Source organism: Brassica rapa, chromosome A09, assembly GCF_000309985.2.
Source record: "Brassica rapa cultivar Chiifu-401-42 chromosome A09, CAAS_Brap_v3.01, whole genome shotgun sequence".
Classification (NCBI taxonomy): Eukaryota; Viridiplantae; Streptophyta; class Magnoliopsida; order Brassicales; family Brassicaceae; genus Brassica; species Brassica rapa.
In genome coordinates, this window is record NC_024803.2 from 4981885 (window position 1) to 4992719 (window position 10835).

Below are 10835 nucleotides of genomic sequence, written 5' to 3' on the forward strand. Positions count from 1 at the left end.
ATTTTTGTGTGCGTCTTTCGAGCTAGGTCTCCCAGAATTCACGCCCAAAAAAACTTTGGGAGATCGTTTCTTACATAAAGTTCTTAGAGGCTCAAACGTTTCACTAAAGCATTCCATGACGCCACCACTTTTTCTTTTTGTAAATAGCGCTGTAATGGAAATAACATCCATCTATTGGCAATGTTACGTTTTCATTTGTGTTCCAATATCATAATATTATAACCATACTATAAACTATAAAGTATATATATATAGTTTTACAGATATGCTTGAAAGTTGGAAGCAGGCTTGCTACTTGTATATGTCTTTGTGTCTGAACTTTAAATGGGTCTTGAACTAGTCACCACCGTGTCTCTTAAGGTCAATGAGTATGTATCCACCAAACCCAACTTACACTCACCTATCAAGATAAAATTTCATAATCTTTAACCATAAATATGTGCGTAACGACAGTTTAATCCCTTTTTACTCCAATCTAATCAAAGATACTTAGCGATTTTTTGATTCGGTGACATCAATTCTAGAAGCAAAAAGATTTGGATTATATAAAAATGATTTAATTAGTAGGAATTTATTTGATAGAAAAATCCAAGCCTACTGCACAAGTAAAACTAAGCTGTATGGCCATATGGGACCATGTTGATGTAGACTAAGACCCAGTGCGATAGGTACTAACGCTAATACAGGTGTTATTCAATATATAGACAAATTTATTTTCTCTGAAGTCCAATTCATTTACAGCTATATGCCTATATATATCTATAATTTAAATGTTATATTATTATTTATTACGAGGGATGGAATATCTTGCGGGAGATTTATATGTGAAGACTCGAAGGTGTATCTGATATTGGTCAAAACTATTCTAATGGTCCTCCCATACATTCATCATGATCACGCTCTGTTACATACCTGCATTGTTTCTTACTAATTCCCAGACTAACTTTTTATTTTGTTTTTTATTTTTTGCTAAGAATGATAATTATCATATAAGATAGAGATTGTTTCTTACAAAAGAGACTAATCTATACAACACAACACCCTGGCAAAAAGAAAGTAAAAAACAGGGTAATTGGTAGAATGAACAGCATAATGGAGTCCCTTGAAGATGCAAAAGCAGAAAGCCATAGCAGAGGATTAAATCAACCAAAAAGAAACTTTTTTATTTTATTGTGTATATCCGATTTAAATAGCTTAGTGTTTGACCGTATTATAAGACGACAAAACATATAACAATATGATAAAAAATTAAATACTCGTTTAGTGATTATATAGTTAAACAATTATCAAATCAAAGGGTCATGTAAAATATAAACATTGACAGCAACATTGACTTGGCTAACGAAGGAATATCTTACGTGCATTGCGAACAGAGAGCCAAGTATACTAAATAAATGGGCTTTGTGGTCTTGCTCTATTAATAAGGAGTTAGTTTATGGGCCTATGTTTTAATATGTGAGAATGAAAACAAGGCCTCAAGGTAGTTATACTTTATATGCTTGTGTGGTGGTATACAAGTCTGGGCCCAAGTAACAGTCTAACGTGTCTTGTCGTATATCTCCTCCTAATATTGATCAACAAATAGAAAATTAGTTTAATTAACTGTAAGTATTTCATCATCATTAATCAAAGACTAATAAAAATAAGCGTGAAGGAAGGACAAACGCAACTGTGTGTCTCATTGTCTTGGCTCAAACCGTATTATTGGTACTCACACTGCTAATCTGATGTAATGTTTACTTTTTCATTTTTGTAATATTTATCAGTATTGTTATTGTGATTTTTTTACTAATCACTAGGAGTATTTAATTTGTAGAGCTCTTATGGAGGATTGTAAAGAAATAAATGATCTACTTCCTCTATTTTTCACACTTTTTGACAGTGCCTAAAGTCTTTTTACATTCACTTCGTGCATAATGATTTGGATATTTAATTTTGAGATGTTTATGGTCTTTTAATTGGCATCTTTCGTAAAAGAAAATAAAGTTAGAAGGGTAAATAAGATAAAATATGAGTGGTACGGAAGAGTGATGATTAGAGACAGTCAAAGAAACTCATGATGGATGGATACATGCCTCCTGCTATTCAAATCCAATGGCCAGATCTTTTGCTTCCCATGCGTGTTTTACCACCTGTTATTATTATGCTCTCTTCCCCAATCCATTACCTTCCTTTTCACATTTATCTACTTTAAAATCCGTCGGTAACTACAACAAAATTATTTATTTGCAAACATCATACTATAGTTTACATTAACCATCAAATCTTATAACGGTAGATAATGAAAAATAGAATGAATATGATAACAAGATAGTGAAATGCTTGAGTATTCTCAGCAAACTCGTCTACTAAATCATTGTTTTATACTACCTTGTTAGCAATAGAGAAATGTTAAAAATTTGTTTTAAAAAAAGGTAATTTTAGAGATTTCTCATTTTTTATAATTTCGTATTAAGATAAGAATACTTCAAATACTATAACTCTTTAGAAATTCAAATATCGAAGTAATCTTTATATGGACGAAAGAGTATACAATAACAACAAAATCATTAGTAAATAAGAAAGATGATTGACTTTAGAACTTAAGAGAAAATTTTAGCGTAATTTTTTTTGAAACTGAATTTTAACGCATTTTGGATCTCCCATATTTACCAGGTCGTCTTTCAAAGAGTATAAATGTTGCAAGACTTCTAAATTTATGTAGAATTTTGATAGATTTTTAAAATTAAATATTGAAGGTTAGATAGAGTCCATAACCTATTCCAGTTGATATATATTATTTTATCATGGGGGATTCGTCCGGCTCTCACTGTTTTAGTTATAATTTGATTATCAAATATGTATATTAAGCAGTGAGAGTTCTCTCCTGTCTGGTTAATGACCAGCCAGCTTCTTCATGATCACTATTCACTAGAAAAAACTAAAAATGAATTAAAGGTTAAGAAAATACAAAACGCAAAATGAAAATTTTCAAAGTTTGGGTGACTAACATTTTGTCTATTGGATCTCATCTAGCTGGGCCAATACAAGTACAAAAAATAAAAGAGGATAAGGAAGTGCTATAATTAAAGTTAAAGAAATTAGGAAGGTAGAATAATTAAAAATTAAAGGACAATTGCACTATATATCTATGTTTGAAACATTATTTAGTTGATTGGTAAGTACACTGTTGACAAGAACATAATCCCACCTTTACCCCTATCGCTAGTATAGTTTAAACATTTGCAGAACTTCTTAAAATTATTTATTTTTCTTGCTTCTTCTTTCTCTCCTCTAAATAAAAACTGCTTTAGTTTCCCTGTTATGGGATAAGTTTCCGGGGAGTTCATTGTGTTCCGCCGGCTAAAGTTGTATTCCATCGAATGTTTAATATAATCTATTGACGGAAAAAAAAAACTGCTTTCATATATTAACCTGAATCGAATTCAAGCTGGTGCATTATTTTAAATTCATTTTAAAAAAAAGATTGAATCAGATATTTAAATTTTCATGCTCATGCTTAACTAGTTTTGATTACTCTATAAAAGACTCACATTTATATAGTAACAGCAATGATTTATATAGTACTATAATGAGTTTGTTTAATTATGTTTCTTAAAAAAAAGTAAACCTTTAACCAATAAAAGATTACCAAGTCATATTATGTTTTAGAAATAAAAAAAAAGATAAAAAATAGTAATAATTAGAAAGAAAAAAAACAATTTTTAGCATTGTTAAAATTGTCACTAAAATCTTAAACCCTAAATCATAAACACTTATCCTAAAAGCTGTCAGCAAAATTCTGAATCCTAAACCCTAGGGTTTATGATTTATCCAAGGGTTTAGGGTTTAGGGTTTATCCAATGGTTTAGTGTTTAGTATTTGGTATAGGGTTTAGGGATTAGAGTTTGGTTTAAGGGTTTAGAACTTAGTGTCAAGAGTTTTAGGGTTTAGAGTTAAAAGTTTTGTTATAATAATATAATTTTTAATGTTTTTAAAATTTATATAAAATGTAAATGTTTTTCATTTGTGTTTTGACCACTAAAAACATGAATCAAAATAAGATAAAATGTCGTTTCATCTGACAACATCTAACAGGGATATCTTCGTATGAATAGCACTGCAGCCTACTTCTACACTACTCGGATATGGCAATGGGCCAAGTGCGTAATTTCACTTATCTTCCTCTGTCCAATCAGCTAATTAACTTATTTTTTGCATTGTTTCCTAATTAACTTTTGTTTTATGGTTTTCCAGCCAAATTGGCCAATTAAATTAATCATAAATGAAAAGAAGGAAAGATAATCATAAAGGATTAATAAAGTTAATTAATTAGATTAAAGTAGAGGGAGAGAGAGAAGAAAGTGGAGGTTATATGTCTCGTTTAGCACCCGGCAAACCGACTTGAAATGCGCCATTCCTGTCCCCTCTCACTCCTCTTTTCCTCACCGTATATCTTAATCCTCACAGAAAGCGTATATTAGTCATAACAGGCAGAGAACATTATAGGTATTTAATATTTGCAGACAACCATCCCTTTTCTGATGAAGCCAGAAAGTGACAAATTTTATCAACGGTTTAAATTACATTACCTCAGATCGAACGATCTAGATTTCTCGTCTAGATTAGATCTAAACCGTCGGATCAGAATCCAAAACCGTAAACAAAAATACTCAACTTTCTCCACTTATTAACAATTCTGCCACTTCCTTTTTTAAGTTATTTAATTAATTATTCATCTCTGCTTCGAGTTTTTCTGGGTGATGAATGATAATAAAGCTTTTGTGCTTTAATGGAAGGACCTTGACACACACCTCTCTCTCTCTCTCGTTGCTGTTCGTCTTCTCTACTAGTATATGTCTCTAATCGATCGTCTTCTTCTTCGTGAGTTTCGTAGGTAAATCATTTCTTATCTCTTCTTAGATGTTTCAGAATCTGGAAATCGAGCTTCGTTTCGTTGATGTTAGTGTGTTGGTAGTTACTGTTATAGCTTGGCACACATAGACTCTACTAGTAACTGTTATAGATTCGTAGAAGGTGAAATCTAAGATCAGCTTTAGAAGAAGAACGTAACTGACTTTGTGAGTTGACTTCAACAAACTATCTATTGCCACGTGTGCAGCTTAAAACGCAATCTAATTCTCAAAACCTAATTTGATATTATGAGACTAGGGATTAACCCGGGCTACGCCCGAGATTTTTATTTTTTTCTAATTTAAGTTGTTAAATTATTTATATTTAGGCTATGATTTATATTTATATAAATGTTAAAATGCATGTCATAATTAAAATTTATTTTTAAATTTTAACACGTTAAATTAACATATTTTTTACAATTTAAATATTTTTTTATAATTTTATTGGCTATTTAGTTATCATATTTAGCAAAACTATCTTTTGAGTGTTGGAATAAATGTTTTAGAGATTTTATTAAACTGCAGAGTATTTTTGGATCGACCACATGCTCAACATTCGATCGATCCGTAAAAAGATGGTCGATCTCCTTGGCCAGGTAAGTACAATTTTAGCAAAAATATCTTTTATTTTCAAATATTAAGTATATAACTATTCTTTTTAATATTTTTTAATTGTATATTTGATTAAATTATTGTATTATAATGGTTATGTAAATATTTTTTGTGATGTTTGAATTTTTGTTGTTCGTATACTTAACCTAGATGATATTGATGTTTAACAATTTATTGTTTTCTGGGAATAGAAAATAATGATATATCAAAACGTATCTAATACTTGTTAAATGATAGTATAATGTAAATTACATCCATTATTTGAAAATAAACATTTGTTGTTTTTATTTTTATTTTAAATCAGAAATTATTTTTATTTAAAAACATTATTCATATATAATATAATAGTTTAAGTTTGGAAGATTAATCTATATATATAAATTATGTATATTTTTTAAAACATAATTTAAGATATTATATATTGAGTATCTGAATAAAAGCTGAATTTCTTTGATTTTACATCCATTATGGAGATAAGCCGCTTAATATCTTAATATATTTCCATTAACATTACATCCAAACATAATATATTTCCATTTTCCACTAATATCTTAGATATTTAAGTTTTTGATTCAAATATTTGCTAATTTCATTTTTTATGTTGTATGTTTACATATTATTTTCTTAAAATAAAAATGTAAAATGGTAATCTTACATATGTTTAATGTAGTATTTCCATTTTTATGTTGTATGTTTTACATATATTTATTATTTTCAAAATTATATATAATGTTTTTTGTTTTCTTTATAAAACGGTAATGTTACATTATGGAGATAAGCCGTCTTTTTTTAAGTGAAAAATAGTAATCTTACATATGTTTAATGTAGTTTTTACATTTTTTTTATGCTGTATGTTTACATATTTTTTATAATTTTCGAAAATAAGTAATATTAAAATGTAAAACTATATTTTAATGCCATGTGTCATTTTTCGAGATTATATTATATATTTACTTATTATTTATTTTTCTTTATATTGTGTATTTTTATTTCTTATACTTTCTATTTACTAATAATTTTATATTTTAAGATTGATTTATATTTTAAGATAGATGTTTAAATACTAATGTACTTTTTCTATTTTTTTAAATTGTGTATTTTCTTTTCTTATACTTTCTATTTGCGTAATATCTATATTTTACATTTTAAGATAGATGTTTAAATCTTAATATACTTTTTCCATTGTTTTTAAGTTGTGTATTTCTTTTTCTTATATTTTCTATTTACTTAATATCTATATTTTACATTTTAAGATAGATGTTTAATATTTAATATACTCTTTCCATTTTTAAAAAATTGTGCATTTACTTATTATTGTATATATAATTCATATATTTATATATTTATAATATTTACTTATTATTTATTTTTTTATATATTGAGTATTTCTCTTTTTTATACTTTATATTTAGTTAATGTCTATATTTTATATTTTAAGATAGATGTTTAAATCTTTACGTATTTTTCTATTTTTAATGTAAAACGGCAATGTTTAATAGAAGAACTTGGACAAATAGTCAAACATATTTATGTTTAATGTAGTATTTCCATTTTTATGTTGTATGTTTTACTTATATTTATTATTTTCGAAATTATATATAATGTTTTTTGTTTTTTTTTATAAAACGGTAATGTTACATTATTGAGATAAGCCGTCTTTTTTTTTTAAGTGAAAAATAGTAATCTTACATATGTTTAATGTAGTTTTTCCATTTTTTAATGCTGTATGTTTACATATTTTTTACAATTTTTGAAAATAATTAATATTAAAATGTAAAACTATATTTTATGCCACGTGTCATCTTTCGGGATAAATTTTTTCCGCTGATGTGGACGCCCTATGGAGCCTCAAAAGCTCCCTTTTATTAGTAGAGATGAGTATTTCTCTTTTTTATACTTTATATTTAGTTAATGTCTATATTTTATATTTTAAGATAGATGTTTAAATCTTTACGTATTTTTCTATTTTTAATGTAAAACGGCAATGTTTAATAGAAGAACTTGGACAAATAGTCAAACATATTTATGTTTAATGTAGTATTTCTATTTTTATGTTGTATGTTTTACTTATATTTATTATTTTCGAAATTATATATAATGTTTTTTGTTTTTTTTTATAAAACGGTAATGTTACATTATGGAGATAAGCCGTCTTTTTTTTTAAGTGAAAAATAGTAATCTTACATATGTTTAATGTAGTTTTTCCATTTTTTAATGCTGTATGTTTACATATTTTTTACAATTTTTGAAAATAATTAATATTAAAATGTAAAACTATATTTTATGCCACGTGTCATCTTTCGGGATAAATTTTTTCCGCTGATGTGGACGCCCTTGTAAAACTATATTTTATGCCACGTGTCATCTTTCGGGATAAATTTTTTCCGCTGATGTGGACGCCCTATGGAGCCTCAAAAGCTCCCTTTTATTAGTAGAGATTCAGAGTTTTTTTTTTTGTCTTCTTGATGACGTGGCTGAGTTTTTTTTTTTGGCAGTTGAAGTAACAAACTAAGTATCCTCCAAATGTTATCAGAAGAGGAGCTACAGAGCAATGTCTCTGTAGCTAGTTCATCACCTACTAGCAACTGCATCTCTAAAGGAGGAGGACTGAAAGTGCATAACTACTTTGGTCTCTCTGATTCCTCCTCTGTTGAGAGCTCAACTCTATCTTGTGGTGAAGATGACAAAGGCACTATCAGCCTCAAGGCTACGGAGCTGACACTTGGTCTACCTGGATCACAGTCTCATGCTAGAGAGACAAAGCTTGATGAGAAGCCATTCTTTCCTTTGCTTCCTTCTAAAGATGAGATTTGCTCGTCTTCACACAAGAACAAAAGAGGGTTCTCTGATACAGTCTATACTGAGAAAAACTGGATGTTTCCTGAAGCTGTAGCTAACCAATCTGTTGTAAAGAAGGAAGTGACAACAAACATACCCAAGGGACAGTTGAGCACTACAAACAATAGCTCTAGTCCACCTGCAGCCAAGTAATGATTAGATTGTAGTAGGATCATTTGCTTGAATTTGAGCTGATGGGTTTTTTTTTTGTTAACATTTTCAGGGCACAGATTGTCGGTTGGCCTCCAGTGAGATCCTACAGGAAGAACACACTGGCCACAACTTGTAAGAACAGTGATGAAGTTGATGGGAAGCCAGGTTCCGCGGCCCTCTTCGTGAAGGTCAGTATGGATGGCGCTCCTTATCTGAGGAAAGTTGACCTGAGGAGCTACGGTAACTACGGGGAGCTTTCTTCAGCCTTGGAGAAAATGTTCACAACTTTCACTCTCGGTGAGATGTTTCTGTGATTGCTAATGATGTGTTATTGCAAGCTTCCTTGTTAGAAAAACTCTTTCAATCTTGGTTGAGTTGATGGTAGGTCAATGCGGATCTAATGGAGCTGCAGGGAAGGATATGCTCAGAGAGACCAAACTCAAGGATTTTCTGAATGGAAAAGACTATGTACTCACCTATGAGGACAAGGATGGTGACTGGATGCTTGTTGGAGATGTTCCATGGGAGTACATTTCCTTTTTTAAAGATCTCTTTACTCTTGTCAGATTCTAACGTATGATCATGCACAGGATGTTTATTGATGTGTGCAAGAAGCTGAAGATAATGAAAGGCGCTGATGCCATTGGGTTAGGTAAGTTTCACAAACGGCAGGAAGAACTGTCTCATGAGTTTGGTTATGTGTGATTCTGAAATGTTTTAATTGTATTCGATGTTGTGATCTTTGCAGCTGCAGCTCCGAGAGCAATGGAGAAATCGAAGATGAGAGCTTAAAAGACTGGGGAAAAAATGACAAAATAGCTTTCTAACTATACAAAATATGTGCAATTGAGATTATCCCTTTTGGTGGTGTTTTTAGTTTCTGAGATTATGAAGAAAACATAAAAAGGCTACGTTTGTAATGAAATGAAGAAGAATTGAAAATGATCTATTTTGATGTTGTGGCTGTTTGGTTTGTTCGAACCTACACGTAACTGGTTGTTATTTCTGCTTCTAGAGTCTGGTTTTGCTTTTCGCCTTCTTTCCTTTGGATCGGTTATCGTTTTGTTTTGATATTGCAGAAGTAGGGTTGGATATTTTATCTGTTAAATTTGATTCGATTCGTTATTCGTCTCGATTCGATCCGAAATTTCTGGATATCCGTAAACTTTCGAAGCAAAGCAAATACTAAAAATCAATATCCGTTAGAATCGAAGCAAATCACAAATAACAAAATTTTGGAAAGCGGATATCCGCTCTGATCCGGAAATATATAAATATATATACATCTTGATTATACTTAATGTTTTAAATGTATAAGTTTGTATAATTATTATTATAACATATGATTTGAAAAATTCTATTCACATTATTACTTATATAAAAGTATTACATAAAAAAGAAAGAGAAAAAAATTATAACACAATTATAACTTTTTTCTTAAGTTTTGTGTTATTATAATTGTTAACTAAGTTTAAAATTTACAAAATATGTAGTTTTACTATTTCTTTTAGTTTTTATTTTGTATATCATGCAAAACAATATATTAAAAAATAAATTTGTATTAATTTTTAAGATTATTTGTATTAATCAAAGCGGATGAGATATTCGTAAGTATTCGTAAATATCCGCAAATATCTATTTATCCGGATATCCGTATTTTTTCAAATCAAAGCAAATCGAAAAATTAGATATCCGTAACATACGAGGCAAATCACAAATACTTTCAAAAACCCGGATATCTGATCCGTGTCCAGCCCTATGTAGAAGAAATAATGCCTTCAAACAGAAGAATTGTCTGCTTTGGTTTCCAGTTTCTCTTCCTCGTCAACCTCATCATCTTCACTCTCTTCATTATACCAGTCCACACTATTCATAAATATCCCTGCAAACAAACATACAAACATAATCCACTTAGAAAGTTTTATACACAGCAGAAAAAGAGGTTCATGAGATGAATAACAAAATGAATCTCAAGTACTTGCCAAAACCCCATAGAGACCGATGAAGGCATACATATTCTTCATGCAAAAAGAAGTGAAACAACATGCTGGGCCGAATAAAGCTGATGGAGGAGCTAGTAAGATGTAATCTATCAGAAAAGAGGAATCATTTATATATTAATTGAAAAACATTATAACATTGTTTTGTAGCCATGTGTGATAATGAATTTAATTTTTTTTTAAAAAATAGGTTGTTCCATCTTAACTTGTATTATATTTTTTATTAAATTAACTATTAATTTGATAAACAGTGTACGAAAGGATATTCTCGCACTTTCTTTAAATAAAATCTACAGAATTGTTTAATATGGTTAGCGTATATATAACAATTAATGAT

The 10835-nt window shown here is 29.5% G+C and overlaps 2 protein-coding genes across 7 annotated transcripts in view; one reads left to right on the forward strand and one right to left on the reverse strand.

The window, feature by feature from the left end:
- The window catches only part of LOC103837587 (dof zinc finger protein DOF5.7), a 23451-nt gene extending 18787 nt beyond the window's left edge, over nt 1–4664 (reverse strand). The window contains exon 1 of the mRNA XM_033279287.1: nt 4653–4664. The gene's annotated coding sequence lies outside the window, so the exon portion shown is untranslated. The remainder of the gene's footprint in view (nt 1–4652) is intronic.
- LOC103837589 (auxin-responsive protein IAA9) lies at nt 4639–9509 on the forward strand. Of its 6 annotated transcripts, none has more exons than XM_033279286.1 (7): nt 4639–4876; nt 8003–8253; nt 8359–8494; nt 8569–8795; nt 8884–9025; nt 9089–9150; nt 9247–9504. In XM_033279286.1, the coding sequence occupies exons 2-7, from the start codon at nt 8031–8033 to the stop codon at nt 9288–9290; spliced, it is 834 nt and encodes a 277-aa protein (XP_033135177.1). In that variant the 5' UTR covers nt 4639–4876; nt 8003–8030; the 3' UTR covers nt 9291–9504. The 6 variants fall into 6 exon arrangements, with proteins under 6 accessions (XP_033135177.1, XP_033135176.1, XP_009112193.1 ...); XM_033279282.1 differs by adding an exon at nt 5421–5491 and having other exon boundaries at nt 4676–4876; nt 8003–8494; XM_033279285.1 differs by having other exon boundaries at nt 8003–8494; nt 9253–9509.
- The last annotated feature ends 1326 nt before the right edge of the window (nt 9510–10835 follow it).